Source organism: Halichoerus grypus, chromosome 10 (assembly GCF_964656455.1).
Source record: "Halichoerus grypus chromosome 10, mHalGry1.hap1.1, whole genome shotgun sequence".
Taxonomy (NCBI): Eukaryota; Metazoa; Chordata; class Mammalia; order Carnivora; family Phocidae; genus Halichoerus; species Halichoerus grypus.
In genome coordinates, this window is record NC_135721.1 from 111,386,069 (window position 1) to 111,407,463 (window position 21,395).

The following is a 21,395-nucleotide window of genomic DNA, read 5'->3' on the forward strand; positions in this document are numbered from 1 at the left end:
CCTGGGAGGGTCAAATAACTGAGTGATAGGGTCTGAACAGTACTCAGATCCCTGGCTACTCGGCCAAGGGCTCCTTCTGAACTAGTTAAAGGACTTTCATAAGAGTTAGTCATGGGCTCAGGTCCCAGAGTGGCTGGCTTTGCTCTATGCCATACCCCCAGACCGTCTCTAGGACGCTGGCAGACATTTCCAGAACAGGAGTGAGCGTGGGGCTCTCCTGGCCCCGCTGCTAGAAATGCCGTCCGAAGCTCTCAGACCCGGGCTAAGGCGTGCTCATGAATCGAAAGAACAAGAGTAACTATAGCACTTGCAGAATGCTTGATAAGGACAGGCACTGTGACCTAGCTTCACTCTACAGGCGAGAACACAAAGGCTCAGGCAGGCATGAAGGCAGGCAGTCTATGTGCCCAGCCTGAAAGGGGGGCCCCAGGCTCGGGGGCGCTGTGCTCTGCGTCTCCCCGTGGCGCCCCCAGTCCCAGCTGACAGAGCAGACCGACCTCCAGGTGGTCCATGTTGGGGAAGACCAGCAGGCATTCACCAATGGCGTAGTTCCACATCTTTATGGTGCCGTCGCGTAAACCCGTGAGCAGGCAGCGCTCTGATTCGTCCAGGCACATGGTGGACAGCTCCATCTGCTGGTCGCCGGTCACAGAGAACTCCATCGTCCGCCTGCCCGTCGCCACCTCCCACACGCTCACCAAGCTGCTCAGGCAGCCGCTCACCACCTGCAGGGGAGCAGGCGGCTGCGGCTCCTAGAGAGGAGAGCGTCCCCACTCCCAAGGGTGGCCCCCACCTGTCACGGCTGGGGCTGGCCCAGCGCCCCTCTCCCCGTGATGTCCTGCCAAAATGGGCAACCAGGCCCTTCCTGCTGCCCGGTAAGGCCCTCGTGAAGACAGGCCTTCCTCTGCTCAGAGGAGTGAGGCAATCCCCCAACCAAGTGGTGGGGCTCCCACCCCACCTCAGGCTACCGGCCCCCTGCAGGGCTGCTTCTCATCCACGTGCTGCTGCCCCCACGCCCCCCTCAAAGCTATGAATCCTCCCCCCACCCCGCCGCTGTGCTGACTGCTCCTTGGATGCAGCTCTGGACCCCTCAGGGGGTCTGGGTCCTGCCTGAGGTCCCCTGGCCCTCCCGACAGCCTGAGGCATGACCGGCTCCAGCCCACTCACCTGCTTAAAAATCTTGCTGTAGAGGACGGCACACACGGGTGAGCTGTAGGTCGTGGTCTTCTCCCCTGCTTTTCCCGGCTCCTTGGTCTCCAAGTACCCTTTGAGGATCCCAATCTATAGGTGAGGAGTGAGGCCGGCAGCTGGGCAGTCAGAAGGGCTCCGCCCCTAGTGACTGGCCCCAGGGAGAAACTTCCAATAAACTGCAACATCAAACGTCCTGACTGCACACAGACCTGAGCCCAATGAGGCCTCTTGGCTCCTCAGCCTGCCTGCTGATACCTCTCGCGCCTTCTCCTTGGGAGTCCAGTGTCCTTCATAACTCCTGGGAAGCTTACAACATCAGTCTAGTGTCCCCTCCTCCAGGGAGCCTTCCCTGACCACACTAGGCTAAGGATCCATTCTCTGTGCTCCAAGAAGCACCTGGCATACATCTCCATCCCACCACGGAGCATTTTCTACTGTCATTCTCTGTTCTCCTCCTACCTCCTCGGTTCCTTGAGGGATGGGGCAGCGTCTAATGAATGCATTCTCGGCTCCTGCCCCGGAGCGGGGGCTCACTCCCTCCCGCACAGCACTCACCGAATAGGTGCTACAGATGAGACTGTCTTCGTTCTTGTGGAAGTAGATGCTGGTGATGGGGCAGTTCCCCAGGGCGAAAAGCTTCCCGCAGAAGGACTGGAGGCATATGTAGTCCTGCATGTCCCACACGCGGATATTCTGGGGGGTGAGAAACGGGCAGAGAGGCTGAGGGTGGGCTCTCGGGGAGGCATGGGCGCCTGAGGCCTTGGGGTGTGAGGAGGGCCCACACAGTGCAAGCGCTTCCAACACTGCACAGATGCCAACCGTACCACAGAGATGCTGTTCTTATGCTCAGATGAGGAAACTGAGGCTCCCCCACCCCCCTACCCTGCTGGAGTGGCGGCCACTCAACAGCTGAGGATGAAGACCGAGCAAGACAGCATGAGCCCCTGCAGACCGTCACAGGCTCCCCCGCCAGCCTACCTCAACTAAACTCAGGCACTGCACACAGTGCCTACCGACAGGGTTGCTAAAAAGCCCACCTGTCCCCACAGCAGCCCCCTCGAGTTCATCCCAAGTTGAGGAACCCACGGAAGTCCCTCCAGGATGCCCGTTGCTTGGAGACATCAGCAGTAAGCAGGAAAGGGCATGACTCCAATCCATACCCTGCCTCTGCCCATCGCCTCTGTGAGGATTTGGGCTAGCTCGTCCCGGTCCCCTGCCCCTCCAGCCTCAGATCCTTCAGCAGACACCGTGACACCCAATTCTTGGGGCTACTGGGAGAAGTCCAGATAACAGAAAGTGTGGGCTGTGCTGGGGAGGGTGGCCTGGGTAACCCAAGGGTCCTGCCAACTCTCAATCTACTGATTCCCAGAAGACACAAACGTGTACCCTGAAGGAGGACCCCTGGAGCCGTTGGCTGCACCCCCACATTGGCTAGAACAGCCGAGCAGCCCCGAAGCCGGGGCGGTACCCTGAACCAATCGGTGCAGAGGTGCAAAGTGACAAGCCCGGAACTAGGGAGTCCCGGGCGCTGGAGAAGGTCCGGTCAGGCCCCGAGAGCCAGGGCAGCCGAGAAGGGGTCACAGGAGAGCTGGGGGGCAGGGGGGCAGGGAGTGGCTCACACGTATCGCACACCTACTGTGTGCCAACCGCAACACTGCCACTTTCCCACCAGTCCTGCTCTAAACCTCTCAACCACCCATCCTGTGGATGAGGGGACTGAGGCTCAGAAATCAGAAGGGCCTTGCCCAGGACCACAGAGCAAGAAGCCAGGCTGGGCGACATGGGAACCCAGCTCTGGCGGACTGCTCAGAGTGGGGTGCAGGCCTCTACCAGGGGCTGTCAGAGACCCCCAGCCCCCTCGTGGTGACTCCACCTGGGGCAGCCAGGCGGGTGTGGAACCACGGGCAGGGAGGTCACACCATCCCCCTGGGCCTCAGGCTGCCGCTGACTGCCGGCCCCTGGCCTGGCCGAGCTACATGGTTTTCCCAGGGCCAGCGTCTCTGCCGGGGAACAGGAACCCGTGCGAGTGGAAGAGCTGTGCTCCATGAGGACAGCACCTTGTCCTTGGAGACGCTGAGGAGGATGCTGCTATTTTTGCTGTTCACCAGGATGTGCGTCACGGAAGTCTGATGCCCCTTCATCATCCACACGGGCTTTTTTGAGAAGAAGGGGTTCCACAGGCGGATGAGGGGGTCATAGCCACCGGTCACTGGGGTCAAAAGAATGGGTGTCAACCATGGGGGGCCTATGCTGGGACCTTCTCCTGGGACCAGGCCCTGGACCCCAGGCAGGTGTGGCAGATGGGGGGTTGTGGTTATCATCTGCCCCTTTGCCACTCCTCCCCCACAGCCTCCCCCATCATGCCAAGCAGAGCCTGTGTCACCACACCGCCCCAGGTGCCCACGGGCTGCAACCAGAGTGGCAGGAGAGGAGCCCAGACAGAGCCTCCGCACCATGTCCCCAGCAGCCTTCACCCCGGTTCCACCAGGCCTGGGGTTTCTAGGGGACATGAAGATGACTTACCCACTAAGTTCTTGTCTGGGCAGTAATCAAAGCACAGAATCCCTTTTCTTAAGTTCAGCACGGAAAACCTACAACAGCAAAGGGCGAAGGCTGCAGGCCGGGAGCGACGGCGGCAGGGAAGCCAGGGAGAAGCCATTACCTCTCACCCAAGGACAGGAGCAACCCCAGCAACCCCGGGGCTCACCCTGCAGCCAAGTCGGGGCGGAGCACCACAGGCAGGGCGGCTGCCGTGCGTCTCAGCCCAAAGCCAGCAGCTCGTGGAGGAGGCGCCCCCCTCCCACCTGTAGGTGAAGGCACCCCCAAAGCAGGAGCAACTCCTTACAGCCGTAATACATTTAACTTAACTTGATCCTCACTTCAACCATACTGAGACAGGCGTCCCCTGACCCATGACACACATTTTTAAAAATGAGGGGATTCTAAGGGCCAGGAGAAGGGGAGCTCCCGGGTCCTTGTGCCCCGGCCTGCTCTGTGCTGGTTCCTGTGCTGGGTGCTGTCTCGTTCATCATCTGGAGCCTTCATATAACCCTAGAGAGTGTCATCAGCCCTGTGCCACAATGAGGACATGGAAAGCAGAAACTAAGGAGTTTGCCCAAGGCCACAAGGCTGGCAAGATGGGGGCGTCAGGATTCAGACCCAGGGTGGGCGTGGCAGGAAGAGGCAGGAGGCTCAGTTGCCAGTGCTCCAGGAGAGGAACAGGTACAGCCGGGTGGATGGGGCTCAGGAGGGCCAGGGTGACCCAGGCAGGGGTCTCAGGAGGGTCTGGCCCAAGAGTACTGGAAGCTCTGTGCCTTGGCACATGCTATTCCCCCTTATCCATACATCCTGCTCTTTCTACTCAAACTCCCCTTTTGAACCTCAACTCAGAGGGCCCCATTGCAGGGTAGCCCAGCCCTCTACTGCAGCATGCCCTCCACTGAACGGCCCCTGAACTGGCTCCTTTATCACTCCCCAGGGGCCTAACCCAGTTGCCTAGGGGTCATCCTGGAGGCTCCCTCGCCAGCATTCCCATCATCCAGCTGGGCCCTGAACCCTCGTTGCCCACGTCCCACCAGAGCCCTGGCCTTTGCTCAGTTTAGACCCCCTTCATCTCTGCGTCAGCCTCCCAGCAGGTCTCTTAACCTCCAGTCTTGCTCCCACTCCAAATCTACTCTCCCTTCCACCGCCAGAAGGATTCCTCAAAAAACTGAAACTTCAAGAAGAGCATATCAAATACATGTATCTCATTTATTGTCAAACCAGATACATCTCCCTCCATGCATATATGCACAGAGAAATCTTCTGGAAGAATGGTCACCACAATGTCACTAGAAATTATTTCAGGCTGATTCACTCACTCATGCAACCAAGATTTACTGGCATCTACACCCTGCCGGGATTACCAGGGGCATAGATAAGATGCCCCTGCCTTCATGGAGTTTTCCTTCCAGAGGGAAACAGCAGGAGCAAGTAAATGAACAGAGAGACAAAGGAGATGGACCTTTGCACATTGGGACAGGTCCTGCAGGGAAATAAACAGGTGGCTTTGACAGGGTAGCTGCAGGAGACCAGTCTGCAGATGGTTGCTGTGTAGAGAAGGGACCGGAAGGTCAGAGGGGACGCAGGGAAGAAGGCCATGGCAAGCAGTTCAGGTGGCTTTGACTCAGTGGTGGGGGCAGAAGTGAGAGAAGAGGGTAAAGCAGGGGAGACACTGTGGGTCAGTCCACACACCCAGCACAGGCTCCCTCCAACTCCACCCTGGCTCCTCGGCTCAGATTCACTGCTGGCTGCAAGCATCTGAAGAACTCAGCGCGTGCTGGCTGCCAGGGAGCCAAGCTCTCAGGCCCACAGTGCCTCGGAGGCTGAGGCTGACTCTAGAGGCAAAGTTTGGGGGTGACAATGCCAGACCCCTCCTGTGGAGGCCATGCCCTGAGAGGTCCTTGCCGGGAACTAAAGACCAGCAAACAGTCAATGGTGCCACCTGCTGGCCAGCAGGTGTACTGCATGCAGACAACCCGAAGGGTCTGCGTGCTCTCATGGGTATAAATACATTCTCCAACCTGCCCCCAGAGTGTATCTCAAATCCCTCCATCTCATCTCCACTGGCTGATTCCAGGCCATCATCATAGGTAGCCTGAATTATTACAATGGTATCGTCACTGGAGTCCCCAACTCCACACCTGCCCACTCCACTTGCAACAGAGAAGCCAGAAGGATGCTCCTACACATCAAACCATACCGTTCCTGTGCTCAGAACCTAAGAATTTGTTTATATCTCTTACCAAATAATCGAAAAAGATATGTTAGAGACAACTGGGGGGAGATTAACTTGGACTAGGTACTAGTAATACTGATGTATCATAGTATTTTCTCTACTTCTGTGTGTTTAAGATTTTTAGTAACGAAAATGTTTAAAAAATAAAAACAAAGAAGAAACAAGGACATACTGGGCGGAAAGGAACAATTCAAAGGCCCTGGGGCAGGAGCATGCCTGAACCACAAGGGGGCCACAGGGGGCTGGAGGAGGAAGGTAGAAGAGGTGAGATTAGGAAGGCAGCAGGGACAGACCACAGAGACCCTCATGGCCAGGATGAGGTGATCCTGTGATGTCCACCTGCCACTGAGACCCAATAAATAAATAAAAAAACAAGCTGAATAAAACACGTATCACAGACATGAAATAATACTACCACCAAAGCAGAGAGATGAGCCTCTGCCGCAAATCAGCTCCAAGCAAAATCCCACCACACTGCCTCACTCAAGGCCCGGAAGCCAGGACTGAAGCTTCCCCACGGCATTAGGCCTTCTCCGGGGCCCCCTCCTCCAACCAGCAGCTAGTTCCAGGGCTTGGGTGGGGATGTGCGCAGAGGACTCTGGCTGGCAAGATAGTGGAGGTACAGTGAGGTCTGGGACACGTCCCCTGCTCAAAGGTCTCAGGTTTCCAATCTGTAAAATGAGGAGTTGGACCAAATAAGCCCTACCATCCCAGGACAGGAACGGACAGACAGAGATGGGGCCTAAGTGGCCCTCAGTCTTCCCGCTGTGCCTCACCCAGCTGCTCCCCCAAGAAGACAGGAGGGTGCAGTTCATGGTTCAACCTGCCCAGGAGCAAAATGTCACAGACCTGAAGGGTCCAGGAGGTAAAGACCCGCTGCAGGAAGGAAATAGCAGAGGCAAAAGGAAAAAAAAAAATCCCTCAGGAGAAAATACCTACTGTGAAATGCACGGTGAAAGATACATATGAGAGGCACCTGGGTGGCTCAGTTGGTTAAGGGTCAGACTCTTGATTTCAGCTCAGGTTGTGATCTCGGGGTCGTGAGATCGAGCCCCACGTCGGTGTGGAGCCTGCTTGAGATTCTCCCTCTCCCTCTGCCCCTCCCCACCCTCTCTCTCTAAAAAATTAAATAAATAAAAATTAAAAAATAATTTTTAAAAAGGTACACATGAAAATGATAGACGTGAGACATTTGAGAACAGAGTGAGACAGTGGGTATTGGGTAAGGGAAGGATTGAGGCTTTATTTATTATGTTTTACTTTTTTACAGGGTCAACCTACATATATAGACTTACTAGTGTGACTAATCACTGATTAGGAAGGAAGGAAGGGAGGGAGGGAGGGAGGCAGAAAAAAAAAATCCACTCTGGGGAGTAGAACCTGGAATAAAGGAAAGAGATCAGAACCATCTCCAAAGAGTAAGTGCTACCAATTATTGACCATATAGCACAAAGAGCAATCAGCTCTGGCACGAGGGAAAGAAGTACTGCTGTCACCCCCTTCTACAGACGAGGACACTGAGCAAGGGGCACAGAGGTAAAGCAACTCGCATTCATTCCTCCATTCAGAAAATATTTTTCTGACTGTCTGCTTACCCTATGTGCCAGCTTCTGTGCTGAGTTTTGCGTATAAATTGGTGGATAAAAGAGGCTTGTTATATTTTTGTTGCTGGTAGCAAAGATTAAAACCACACTCCATAAAAGTTCTCGTAACCCAGTGAGATCCGCAGGATGCCACTGTCCTGGGGGCAGGCCCACTCTCAGTGGGGATGGCCACGGTGGCTGAGGTAAAGCCAGACCCTCCGGGGCACCATCACATCCCCCCCCCCGCCGGCCCCCCCACTCCAGCCTGGGGAGAGGCGCTCCTTACTTGGGGCTCTCTGGGGCTTTGGATGGCAATATGGTCAGCACCAGAGAGGACTTCTCAATGGCCGAACAGGAGGCCACCGTGTTCAGCTGGGGGATGAACTTGACCTGTTGGCACCAGTTGGGATGGAGCGCCTGGGAAGAGAGTGGCAGTGGTAGGGGCTGGAGCTCAGCACGCCTAATGCCGTCTAGTGATCGCAGCTCTGACACGCCCACACGGCCTCCCGGTCCTAGCCCAGTCCTGGGCCATCACTTGTCAGTGAGACAGGTGAAAAGCACCCAAGTCTGCTATCACGGGAACTCTTGCTTATAAGCTAGAGAACAGGCAAGGTCAGCCCATGTGACAGCACCATCTGTCACCCCATCCCACGCAGGAGAAAGGATGGATTGGAGTCAGCCGGGCCCGCAGTCCCTCTTATCCACAGGGATCCCCGCCACGGAGGAGAGAGGAGCTTCCCCGCCTCACCGCTGCCCTCCGTGTTTCAGGACATGATTTGGAGTGTGTGCGAATGTTATCTGGTGCAACTTGAACAACGAAAGGCTGAGACCCAGCAGTCAAGAGGGTGGCCTGACTGCATAGGCCCTGAATTCTCTAGCTCTGGCTCTGCAGTTTGGCCCTGTGCTTGGCCTCCCAATCCGGGGACTCTCCTCTTCAGGACAAGAATGGAGGGGGTTGTCGGGCACTGAGCTAGGTTTTCAATGCACTGCCTCACTGAGTCTCTCTCACAATGAAGGCACCGAATTCAGGGCACCGAAGAGAACCCGGGACACTTAGCAACTGGGGTGGAAAACGAAGCCCAAGATGAGATTCCAACAGAAGATGGAGAAGAAGGTATTCGTGAGTGACTCTCCTTGAATGAGCCCCAGCAAGACCCTAAGTGCCTGTCCTTAGGAGCTGCCAATCCCATGAGGATGATAGGACGAGAAAGCAGTGGGTGGACGATACAAAGTTGGGAGGAGGTAAGCTGTGTTAGTGTGATTTACAGTAAGAAATGTATATTTGGTCTTCATGCCCATTTCTGGCACAGAGCTCCTAAAACCCCTGGAATTTCCTAAGTGATAAGACAAAGGTGTCTTAATATTCGTAATGAACCCCTTTCAACCACACCTGAGTTTACATTAATGAGGTGACTTTTGGAAAGCCCCTAAGGATGGGGACTGGTTGCCAGGGGAACCAACCATGAGCTTGGAGGGTTGGAACTTTCAGTCCCACCACCCTAATCCCTGGGGAGAGGAGAGGAGCTGCAGGTTGAATTGACTGCCAATGGACAATGATTTAATCAATCATACCTATGTAATGAAACTCCATAAAAACCCACAAGGACAGTGTTCAGAAAGCCTCTGGGCTAGTGAACATGTGGAGGTGTGGGGCGAGCCTTGCACCCAGAGAGGGCAGGGAAACTCTACCCACCCCCACCGCTTTCCCCATACCTTGCCCTGCATCTCTTCCCTCTGGCTGTTCCTGAGTTGTAGCCTTTTATAATAAACTGGTGATCTAGTAAGTAAAATGATTCTCTGAGTTCTGTGAGGCACTCTAGCAAATTAATCGAACCCAAAGAGAGGGTCATGGGAACCTCTGATTTATAACTGGTGGGTCAGAAGCACAGGGGACAACCTGAACTTGTGACTGGCCTCCAAGGTCGGGGGGGGGGGGCAGTCCTGTGGGACTGAGCCTCAACCTGTAGGATCTGATGCTATCTCCAGGTAGATAGTGTCAGAACTGAGTTGAACTGTAGGTCACCCAGCTGAGGTCCAAGAATTGCATGGCAGTGTGGGAAAAACACATTGTCACTGGTGTCAGAATCCTATAAGCACCGCAGCGTGAAGAGACACAGGCAGGGGCAGGCAGCGGGGCTGGTCCAAGCTGGCTGGTGAGGGCCCCGAAGGAAGCAGAGAAAGGGGGACACAGGAACCTAGGGAAGGGGACAGAGTGTGACAAGGCCCTGCGGTGGGAAAAGGCTTGGGATGTCCAGAGAACAGCAAGGTGGCCTGCGTCTCTGCATAGAGTAAATGAGAAGAAGCAAAGTAGCAGGCAAGATGCGGAACAGGCCAGGGGCCAGGTCACCTCATGTACTGATGGTCATGGTAAGATTCTGTCGGAACACGATGAGAAGCTACCAGGGGGGCGGGGGGGGACTCTGAGCAAAGGAGTGACATGGCTGTTTCTAGCTCCTAATTCCTCTGGCTGCTGACTGGGGCAAAGCACTGCATGGAGAAAAGAAGTGCAGAAACAGCTAGAAGCCGCTGCAGCCGTCCAAGTGTCTGCCAGGACCAGGCTTTAGCAACGGAGGTGGTGAGAGAGACGAGCCACAGGATCCAACAGCGGCCTCCATCCTGCTCCCAGTGACCAAGCCCTGAGGCCTAAGACTGAACTCAGGCAATCCACTTTCTGTATTGATTTTTGAGTGGTGAGTGTGTACAGACAATTACCATGGTAACAGGCCAAGGAAAGATACAACCTACCTTCAGCTGGTAACTCCTATACAAAGGGGACTTTTCACTTAGGAGCTTCCGTGCAGAAACTTTGGTCCAGTGATCTGATAGGAGAGAAAAAGCGAGGTCCACATCACCAGCTCCCAACCTTTGCCAGATCAGCAAAACCCCAGGGGACACCTTGAGTTGGTTTGTGACTCCTGTATGTCTCAAAAGGCTTTTCCATCCAAATGCTTGTTCAAGCTTTACTGCGTTCTGGTGGATTCAGTGGGGTGAACTCAACACCCAGAACACAGCCCCAGGCAGATAAACACTGCTGCCCGGAGCCCCTGTGCCCGTGCATGCCCAGCCGGCCCCACATCCCGGGCTCCTCCCTCCCCCCTGCATACTGCAATCTACACAAGGTGATTCTCATTTAGGGAGTTCCAGCTCTGCTGGACTGGAGAACCAACTGAGACCATAGGCTCTACTCTTTCTGGAAAGGATCATTTGGAAGTTTACCATCATGCCTCAAACGACATGCCCCACCTTGTCCAGGAAACACAAGTTCCAAGGAGAAGCATCCAGCAAACGTGCCTGGAGCAACTGCCCTAAGCACAGCCTGGCCCTTGAGGTGTTTAGAGTCTCCCGGCCTCCAAAACCTCCCAGGGCCAGCGGCCAGGCCCAGGAGCCTCCAGGGAAAGGCCCCTGGTGCACATGGAAAGGCTTGACACAGGCAGATGGAGCCAGCGGTGACGGGGACAAGCCTGGGTCTACCTGCAGAGCAGCGTTTAAGGAGGTGGGTCAGAAGGACTGGGACAATCTGGGCTCAAGTCTGAAAGAAACTCCCAGGTAAAATGCAGAAAAGAGAGGGGGACCTAGGGGCTTATGCCAAGCATTTTACTGCTGCAAAACCACCAGCCCCATCTGGCAAGGGAAGTCCCAAGGGGTGGAGTGCTGCTGAAGTGGGGCGGGCCCTGCAAGGGCACAGGAGGCAGAAAGCTTAGCCAGGGCTGCAGTGCAAGCTTGTTTGCCTGTCTGCGTCTCCCATGAGGCTGGGAGGGCCCCGGGAGGTCAAGGGAGGTAGTCACCTGGCCCTTACTGTGTGCCTCACACTGCATGCTCTCCTTCCACCTTACAGAAAAGCCATGAATTGAGTCTGCTCATCCCTGTTTAATAAGGGGACTGAGGTACAGAGAGGTTAAGCAACTGGATCCAGGTCACACAGAGCTGGTCTGTCCACCTCCTCCCAAGTCAACACACTGGCGGGCCCACCTTCGTGCGTGACCCAGCCTTCAGGCTGCACGTGGCATGGAAGGCCTCCTTCCTACACTCCAGCTCCGATCTCCTGTCCAACATGCAGCTCAAAGACCACCACAACCTCCCACGCCGGTTCCCAGGGTGGTGCCGCATGACCTCAGCTAGGCAGCCGCCTCGGTTGGGGCAGCGCAAGGGAAGGCACCGGGGGGGGGGGGGGGGGGGGGGGGCAGCGGCTGATGAGGCAGGAATGCAGCTGGTGCCCGCCCACTGCTGTATCGGGGCAGGATCCATTTGCCATCCGGCCGGTGGGGGGAGTGTTGCCCTGTCAAGCTCAGCAGGAGAGCTATCACCAGGGCCTGGGAGCCCCTGGAGAGTGTCCTGCTCAGAAACTCTGACTGGAAGCCCAAGGGGCTGCTCTGGTGTCCTGGGTGGAAGGGGAGTCAGTGTCCTCGGGGGCTGGGGACCCTGGTGGCCCGGGGCCTCCTCTAGATGGGTATGAAGCAACCTAGAGGCCTGACACCGTGCACCAAAGGCTCGATCCTGGACAGGGTCCAGCTCAGACGAGCCCCTGACAGCCCCAGGCCCCAGAGCTGGGATCCGGTGCCCTTGGCACAGCTGCCCCAAACAGTACCCTGCAGCAGGCAGTCAGTCTGGGGTACAGCCCAGCAAGGGGTTAAGGTTCAGATTCTGGGGCGGACCGCCTGCTTCAGGCCACTTACCCTGTGGGGCCCATGCAAGTGCTGCACCCCCGAAAGTACCCTTCCCCCTCTCTTCATGGACTGTAGCAGCAGCGGCTCCCTCCTGGCAGTTGGACAGGCAGTGGGTGGGAGACTGGAGGAGGCCATGCGCCCAAAGCACGCAGCACACGAGTGCTCAAGAGATGTCACTGTGCTTATGCATGTTCATATCCGCGTTGAGCCAGGCTCTCCCGCAGGCCTTTCTGCCCCACCCCCGCCCCACAAACAGAGGCTGCTCCCAGCCAAGGAGAGCAGACCCTCCTCCCGACCACGGAGAAAGGTAGTGCTGTCATCCCAAGACCCAGAGCCGGTGAGCGGCTTCCCCAGGGTCGCACAGCTGGCCCAGGCTCAGTCTTGCTGGGATGAGCAGGGTCCTGCAGCCCCTCCCCTCAGCCTCCCCTGGGCAACCTCCTGCCTTCACAGAGATTGTCTCCTCAGCCCCCTCTGGCTCCTGCTGTCCCCTCATCACCCCCTGTCCCACAAGCCACTCTGAGCTGAGCAAATGGCCTCACTGACCCTCAGGGGCTCCTGAGCTGGAAGGCGGAAGAGAGAAGAGCTGCTCAGGGCAGGGCCATCTCCCCCCTCCCCCAATTCCCCAGCATCTTAGCTACCCCATTTGGAGGTCCTGGGAAGGATTCGGGGGTTGAACAACCCGTGGGTCACGTTGTCAGAGGTGAAGACGATGACGTTGCCTTTGGTGTCCCCGTAGCAGAACACCCCTCTGTGGTAGTCAGACCTGAGGGGGCGGGGCAGAAGAGGCTGGCTTGCGTACACCAGCTGCAGCCCTCCACCCTCCCAGCGCCCAACGACCTTCCTCCGCCCGGGGGCGAGAGCCGTTCCCACACGGCTTCCCAGCCTTGCCCTCAACAGCTGACAAACACGGGCCCAGCCGCCCAGATCCAGATCATCGGTGAACCAGGTCCAAAAGAAATCATTATTTTCTTTTAAAACCCAAACAAATGAGTCCCTGGTCCTCCAGATGCTCATTATCAGCTCACCCCTACTGATGGACCATGACATTCCCAGAGTCCCCGGCCTTGGCGGGACGAGCCTCTGCCGGGATTCGGTGGCTGACTTGCTCGGGGCATGGGAGGAAGAGGGACTGATGACTGAGTGACTCCCCCAGGAGGGGCAGCGTGGTGAAGAGGACACAGACACACAGAGTGGGAATCTTTCCAGGGCTGTTTCCAGAGAGGCTTTCTGGGAGTCCCAACCCTGCTGAGTGATGTGGCCGCCAAGGCTATGTGCCAGTCTCCCTGAGACTCACCAGTAGTCCATGGCCAAGACACAGCTGTCCAGATCAATGAAGGTGAAGGCCCGGGCACAGTTATGGTTGCTAATGTCAAAGAACTCTGGGGAAGACACAGAAGGGGAGACATGCATGGAAGCCAAGCCCACGTCCCAGGCCTTGGGGATCTGGTGACAACACGCAGCATCTGCTTACCCGCTGCAGCACCCCCAGAGGACTCTAACCCATGCCCACAGCTGGCTCGGTGACAGGTCTCTCCAAGTGTAAATGCATGCCCTCCAACGGCCGAGAGCAGGCCTGGGGAGCTGTCAGGGACTCACCTATCTTCTGGTCAGTAGATGCAACCGCAATCAGGTTCATGTTATAGAGACACACCATGTCGATGACCCACATCTGCAGGTTATAGACCTGCTGGATCTGGTTAAGCTGGCCAGAGGAAGAGCAGAGATCTGGGCTGGGGAGGCTTGCCCAGCAGAGCACACCAGGAGCACGGGATCCCATGAGCCCTCTCCTGCCACCCAAGGCCCTAGAACCAGCCACAGACCTGGTATGGAGCCCAGTGCTCCCACCAACTACTGATGGGGCCTTGGAGAAGTGCTCCGACCTCTCTGAGTCTCAGTTTCCACATCTGTAAAATGGGCTTAAGGAACACCCATCCTCACAACCCCTTTTTAGAGCCATTTGACATGCTCATCAAAGTTTTAAGTACTTTTTTAAAGATTTTATTTATTTATTTGAGAGAGAGAGAGCACAAGTAGGAGAGGGGGTTGCAGAGGGAGAAGCAGACTCCCCACTGGGCACGGAACCCAGCCGACACAGGCGCCTGATCCCAGGACCCTGAGATCATGACCTGAGCTGAAGTCAGACAGTTAACCGACTGAGCCACCCAGGCACCCCACTCATCAAAGTTTTAAATGTGCATGGTTTGTAATCCTGGGATCTACTTCCAAGCCACATCTATGGATGTGTTCCCATGTGCTCACAGAGAAGTGTGTGCGAGGGTGGGCCCTGCTACATTGCTGTGATAGCAACAGGCCACAGGCTGCCTGCAAAGGAGAGCGGATATAAACCCAAACCACAGCGCACCACCCGGACGTTACAAACGAGGGAGGTGTGCACCTGCCACAGAGAGGAGTCACCAGGATCTATTATGCAGTGAGAAGGCAAGGTAGAAAGCAGCACTATCATGTGCTACCATGTGTATATTTAAAAAGAAAGGGGTGGGGGGATGTGTGTACAGTCTAAGCACGGAAGAGCACCCCAAAACTGGTCACAGAAGTTGCCTCCCGGGAGAGAATTAGGGTCTGGGAGAGGGAGACTGACTTCCCACGAACTGCCCCTCTGCCTGTCTCTTTCCCCCACGGTTTAATTGAGATATAATAGACATAGAACATTGTATTCATTTTTGCTTGTTTTGTCTGAATCTTGTTTACCATCTGTGGGTGTCACCTGGTTCAAGCAGCTTATGAACAAGAAATCGTCCTGCCAGGGTGTGAGGTGCCTTTCCGCGCTCCCCTGCCAGCCTCACGTAACACCCCTGCAGACGGAGTTTGAGCGGGCGCTCCAGGCTCCAGGTGGGCGACGCCACACACAAAGGCATGTCAGCAAGAATGGGCTTTGGTGTCCAGGGAAAAGAGGAGGCTCGGGGAATGGGAGGATGGGAGAGGAGTTCAGGGTGACCAGCTAAGGAACTTGTATTTTACTCCCCGAATAAAGCCACAGACTGGGAACTGAAGGAAGCAGGGAGGAGTGCCACATGAAACGGAAGGGAAGGGGGGCTTTCAGGCAGCTCTTCTAGGTGGGTATGCGGAAGGGCCAGCAAAGGCCGGGGCAGGGAGGGGACCATAGCATCAGAACTCAGACACACCAAGAGCACAGAGGCTGGTGCCGGCAGCTGGGCAGTGATGGAGTGGTTGTGACAGGGCAAGGAGAGGGGGCTGATCTCTAACACAGGAACCTTGGTGGGTGATGATACCACTCACTGAGATGGGGCCCAGAAGTAAGTCTGGTGGCCAGGGAGGACTTCAGTGACATTCTGTTTGGAAAAACTGGGTGTAAAAACTGTTGGACATCCAAACACCCAGATGTCATCCTGCTTACAGAAGACAAACAGGAGGGTCCCAGTCCCACAGTGAAGCCAGAACCTGGCCCTGGGAGCAGTGACCGCAGGGACCATGAACCCAAGATTGAGCTTACTCTGAGTCCGGGTCACCTTCACTATCGAGGTACAAAGGCAAAGGCTCTCCGACCACCCCATGTGTCTCCACGGGTGGGCCTCCCTCACCCTAAAGGAGTTAAGCAGCGAGAAGGCCTCAGACCAGATCTGCAAGATCCCATCCTTGGTGACAGTCAGGAGATGTCCCGTCTTCTTGAACCGCTGGGTTAAAAACTGCACCTTCACAATCTCACAGCCATGGTTCCTGTGGAAGGTGATAGGAGAGAGAAGGACTCAAACAAAAACAGAATGAAGAGCACAGAGGAGGAAGGAGAGAGCAAGCAAAGGGAGCTCCCTTTGCAGGTGCGCATGCTTGCGCGATGTGTGACTCTGCCAGGCGGGTTTCTACCATTATCAGCGCTGGCCGAAAGAAAGAGAGACCCAAGAAGGCCGCTGGTATGAGACAGGGCTCCACAAGCAGTGGGCTTCTCCTATCACACAGCCAGTCAGCTTCCTCAGGATGGGACAGGGTCAGAGGAGGCAGAGAACAGAGGTCTTTTGCAAAACTTCTTTTATGAGAAAAATGGTCTACAGGAGGCGAGTGGAGGGGGGCTTGCCTCTGAAACCTTCATTGTAACAGGTTTTGGCAACTCGGGGTAGAGAAAGGGAGTATAACCCAAGCACGCAATAAAAGTAGACGAGGGACAATGTATCCAACAGAACCCCGTGTACCTGACTCCTCATCTCCAAGGCCAGGCCCTGAGCCCAGCAAAGGCTCCCACGGCAGGCCTGGCCTTGCAGGACGCCCCCATGCAGCCTTCCCAGCAGGCTACAGCGATGCCTTCTTCCCTGGCCCAAGCTGGCTAAGCTGGCGGGCTGGCTGCTAACGGGAGCACCATTTTGACTTCTGGACACGCACAGCACACACTCTCCCACCTGCCGTTCCCACACCTCCAGGCCCCGGCGGGGCAGGGCATGTCACCTCACCTCACAGGGACCCAGGGATAAGCATTTGCCTGGAGTTATGTCCTGGCTACAGGCAGAGCTCAAATCAGAACCTCGGCAGCTCCATCCCTACGCCAGCTGGAGCCCTCTGCAAACCTCACTGTGGACACCACGTGACCTGTGGCTGAGGGCTAACCCACACCGCTGTGACATTCCACGTCCGAAACAGTCTCAGCAGGAGAGAGGGTGATGGTGTGTCTGGACACGGCTCCTTTCTCTCCCCCGCCCCCCACGGCCTGCAGCGCTGCCCGGTCTGCCCTCAAGCATCATTCCCAGGGCCACCTGTCGCATCAGGGCCACGGGACCCTGAGGGGTCGACACAACAGGTGAGAGCCATGAGAAGTGAGAGGAGCCCTCAGGAGGTGTTACGCCACAGGGCCAGCACTTCCGCCTGCCAGACTGCAGAGGCATCCCAGAGGGGGCGTTCAGTGATCTTGGCCCAGGCTCAGGAGAGGGGAGCCAGCTTTTAAGATGACCCTTTCATGAAGGTAATTAAATAGTACTTGGCTATTTTCTCTGCCAAGCTGGAAATGCTCTCCGGGTTTGAAGGTTGAGCAAATAAATAGGGGAAAATAGGGAGAGCCTTCTTAACGTTTTTGGTTCTGGCCCTTTTAGCACCCTTGGGAATCTAAACGTCCCAAGGAAATAGAAAGACCCATGAAGGCTTGGCCACATCAGGTCATCATGTATGGTTATAAAATCCTTCATCGTTCATATTTATTGGCTATTCCTCAATTGAATCTTGACCAAAATTGTTTTAGTTGCCCTTTCCTGGTTTTCATTACACCATCTCTCTGAATCTCCAGGTGCTCCGGGGCAGACTACTTCTGGTTCACAGTCTTCCCCATAGCCTGCTCTGGGGGTGGTCCTGAGGACAGATCCAGCCACAGCACCTCCTAACCAGGCCACAAATGCCGGTCACCAAGTGTTGGACCAGAGGACCTGGCTCCCTGGCCCCGGCTGCCTGCACTGGGCAGGAGGTGCTCAAACCCCCAGGTGGTCTCTGGGAAAGGAACTCTGGGAAGAGGCCTGGGCCATTGGCCAGATCCACTAGAGGGCTCCTTGTTCTTAGGGAGTTCAGAGGGGCGGGAGCAGACAGGGCCATGGCATAGAAAGAAGATGAGGTGAAGGCCCAGATGGCACAGTGGGGAGGAGCCACGAAGAGGAGCAAACAGGCAGGGTCAGGAGGGGGTCAAGGCAGGGACAGAGCCACATGCTCCAGGAGTGATCAGTGGCCCGTTCCCGAGGCCTGGTGTGGCCTCCAGGAGCAGCTTCCCATGATGGCTTTTACTCCCCGCCACATGAGCCATCTGTGCCCTGTGGATAAAACCCCCAGGCCCACTCAGCACGAGCGGTGCGAGGAAGCAGGAGGAACAGCGATGCTGCAGGGAGGGTCAAAAACAGCAACCCCTCCACTCTCATTTGACCTCCCCGAACCTCTCTTTCCTTGTCTGTAAAGTGGGGACACGTCACCCACCTTAATGCTCAGGCTCACCTACAGCGTTGAGGGGCTGAAAGTTCAGAGCCTTGGTGGCCCCACAAAGAGGGGCTCAGGGACTTAGGGAGGAGCACGCGCTCCCTGTTCCCACACACCCCTTCAGTCCAGGGAGAGGCTCCTTACAGGGGGATGATCCTCATGGGAAGGTGGAAGCGCAGGCGGTACTGGCTTGTTCTCATCCTCTCCTTTCTCTGGAACTCCCGCATCATGTAATCCACGTACTTCTGCTGCCTCGGGAAGAAACACGAGGCAGGACGGCATTGGCCGAGCTGTCAGAGCGCTGGGCTTTGGGGCCCACGCCTGGCTTCCGGTGCCTCCCCCATCCTTCCCAGCCCCTTCCAAGGGGCTCTCTGGTTGCTGATTCCTGGGGCTGGCCAAGGGGAGTAGCCCAGCCCCTGAGCTGTTCTGGGATCTGGGATCACAAGGACATGCAGCAGCACCTCCCTCCTTCATGCATTTCTGTGATGCTAAATACATCTGCGCATCATCGCCACATCCAGCATCTTGTCTGAATCTCTTTATTCACCCCCACTTTATGGGTAATAAGACTGAGGCCCATAAAAGTAGAGATGAGTTGTTCCAGCTCATATAACAAGTTAACAGCAGGGGAAGACCCAGAAGCCAGGTCAGAGGGCAACTCTAGAATCTACTGATGCCTCATAAAGGCCAAAACAGGCCACCATATGAACCTATAAAGAAAGAGGGAGTTACTAAGATCATTGTGTGGATAGCAGAGAATTCTGGAAACACGTTTGTTGTAGAATATTAAGAGAAATGAAAGAAAAAACAAAACAGAATGTATGCCTAAGCCGAGGAGAGGAATGTCAGAGTAGTTAACACCCGGGTTCCTGGGGCAAACTCCCCAGGTCTGAAGACTAGCTCAGCTGCTAACTAGCTCTGTCACTCTGGGCAAGTTTCTTAACTTCTTCATGCCTCCATTTCCCAATCTGTCAAATTAAGGTAAATAACAACACCTACCCTGTAGGATTCCTGTGAAGTTTAAGTAAAATAATACATAAAGTGCTTAGCACAACGTCAGGTGTAAAGGCTAGTTATCATTGTTGGCATTGCTATGTCGACACATCAGACTATTTTTTTGTACTTTTCTGTATCTTTCTGTATTCCGTATTCTTGAATGGTACATCTGCTCATCACAGAACATACAGAATCAGGGAAAAAATCTGCTCTAAAACCCTGGCATTTTTGGATGGAAAAGCCACAGGCCTGCCTGTTGGCTGAGAGGCCAGAAAGGGCCATGAGATGGTTGTGGCACCTGCTGGGACTGCATGGGGGGCTGGTGGGCGGTATCCTTACTGCCAGGTCACTGACATTTGTCATACACTCTCCTATCTCCCAGGAGAATGAGCTGCAGTAAGCCCTGCTCACAGAAGTCCCAGGAGGGTTCCCTCTACCCAGCAAGCACCCCAGAATCCACAGGTGGCTTTCTGATGCCTTGACCACCTCCCCATCTTCAGCCCTCCACGTGCTCTACGGATCCACCATGCCTGGACCCTTCAGCCTCCCTCCAGCTACCTGAGGCAGCAGGGGCACCCTCCTCACCCAGGTGATGGAGCCAGTGCAGTCTGTGTCCACCTTCAGGAACAGCGCCTCTAGCATCTCATCTGACATATTGCTCAGCATCTTCTTCATGGCCTTAATGAAAGCCTTCATGTCCAGGGCTTCAAAAGAGAAGAAAGAACATCATCCACATCATAGCAATTCACTGGGCCCCATCAGCAGCCACGGTGTTCTTGGATGTCTGGGCGCTGAGGGAGGGCACCCAGAGAATCATGGTTGCTGGGTTGTCCCTTGAATCTCATCCATCTGTTCAGATTCAATCAGCCCACAAATACTGGCTGCACACCTTCCACGCCGGAGCCCTGTGTTGGCCCCACAGCACTGCTGGGTGAGGGGCTACTGAAAAAGATCAGATATCATTTCTGAACAAATAAGACAGAACAGGCATTGAGACAAAGAAAACTGATGAAAACTCAAAAAAAAAAAAAGAGAGAGAGAAAGAGAGTGAGAGAAAGAGAGAAGGAGAGACAGAAAAAGAAAGAAAAAGAAAAAGAAAGAAAGAAAGAAAGAAAGAAAGAGAAAGAAAGAAAGAAAGAAAGAAAGAAAGAAAGAAAGAAAGAAAGAAAGAAAGAAAGAAAGAAAGAAAGAAGGAAAGGAAAGAAAGAAGGAAGGAAGAAAGAAAGAAAAAGAAAGAAAGAAAAGAAAGAAAAAGAAAGAAAGAAAGAAAGAAAGAAAGAAAGAAAGAGAAAGAAAGAAAGAAAGAAAGAAAGAAAGAAAGAAAGAAAGAAAGAAAGAAAGAAAGAAAACTAATAATGGCAATAAAGAGACATAAATTAATTCAAATATACAAAGAAAGAGGTGAAGTGTGTCTTTTAAAGGCAGTTAAGGGGCACCTGGGTGACTCAGTCAGTTAAGTGTCTGCCTTCAGCTCGGGTCATGATCCCAGGGTCCTGGGATTGAGCCCCACATCAGACTCCCTGTTCAGTGGGGAGGCTGCTTCTCCCTCTCCCTCGGCCCCTCCCTCTGCCCACTTGGGCTCGCTCTCTCGCTCTCACTCTCCCTCTCAAATAAATAAATAAAATCTTTAAAAAATAAAGGCAATTAAAAGGCTAACTTTGGCTGGAGGGAAAGTTGGGGAGGGGAGAAGAGCAGAGGGCAGGGATAAAATACTCTCCCCATGCTGGGTTTTGTGACTATAAGGGAATCTGTCTGTCGATGGGCCAATATCCCCAACTAGATTTTTTTTTATATATAATCACAGTCTATAAAAAGTGTTTCTAAAGTCCCCTCCAAATATCTGGACTCCTCGCCACAGTCTGAAGGCTACATATTTTCTGGCTCTGCTCAGATCTCACCTCCCACTGCCATCCCCCCTTTATTCCCGGCTCCAGCCATAATGTCCCCACGCTGTTTCTCACACCACCGAGCATACTCCTACCTCAAGGCCTTTGCACCATCTGGTCCCCTCCACAGGGAAGCCTTCCCGGGGACTATCTAGGGAGGCCCCCTACCCCCGCCACCCAGCTCCACTGTCGCCCCTGACCTTCCTCGTCCCTGCTCTAGCCCGTGAGCTCTGCAAGTGCAGAGTGAGCCTGTGCCCTCCGTGACTGGGTCCTTGGCACATGGCACACGCTTGTTCCCCAAGTACTGCTGTTGGCACTAGGATGTGGACGCGATGATATCAGGTGCTTCTCTGTGTTTATTCCCACTGACCAGTTAGTGAGAGGG

At 54.9% G+C, this 21,395-nt stretch overlaps 1 protein-coding gene across 1 annotated transcript in view; it reads right to left on the reverse strand.

Annotated features, from left to right (window-relative positions):
* The window catches only part of EFCAB8 (EF-hand calcium binding domain 8), a 67,203-nt gene that overhangs the window by 26,714 nt on the left and 19,094 nt on the right, over positions 1-21,395 (reverse strand). The window contains exons 4-16 of the mRNA XM_036093254.2: positions 19,710-19,828; positions 18,273-18,376; positions 15,776-15,911; positions 13,812-13,917; positions 13,510-13,594; positions 12,854-12,978; positions 10,297-10,370; positions 7,838-7,968; positions 3,715-3,782; positions 3,249-3,400; positions 1,747-1,884; positions 1,168-1,281; positions 498-725 (exon numbers count right to left, since the gene is read on the reverse strand). Of these exons, the coding sequence (XP_035949147.2) occupies positions 498-725; positions 1,168-1,281; positions 1,747-1,884; positions 3,249-3,400; positions 3,715-3,782; positions 7,838-7,968; positions 10,297-10,370; positions 12,854-12,978; positions 13,510-13,594; positions 13,812-13,917; positions 15,776-15,911; positions 18,273-18,376; positions 19,710-19,828 (1,580 nt within the window). The remainder of the gene's footprint in view (positions 1-497; positions 726-1,167; positions 1,282-1,746; positions 1,885-3,248; positions 3,401-3,714; positions 3,783-7,837; positions 7,969-10,296; positions 10,371-12,853; positions 12,979-13,509; positions 13,595-13,811; positions 13,918-15,775; positions 15,912-18,272; positions 18,377-19,709; positions 19,829-21,395) is intronic.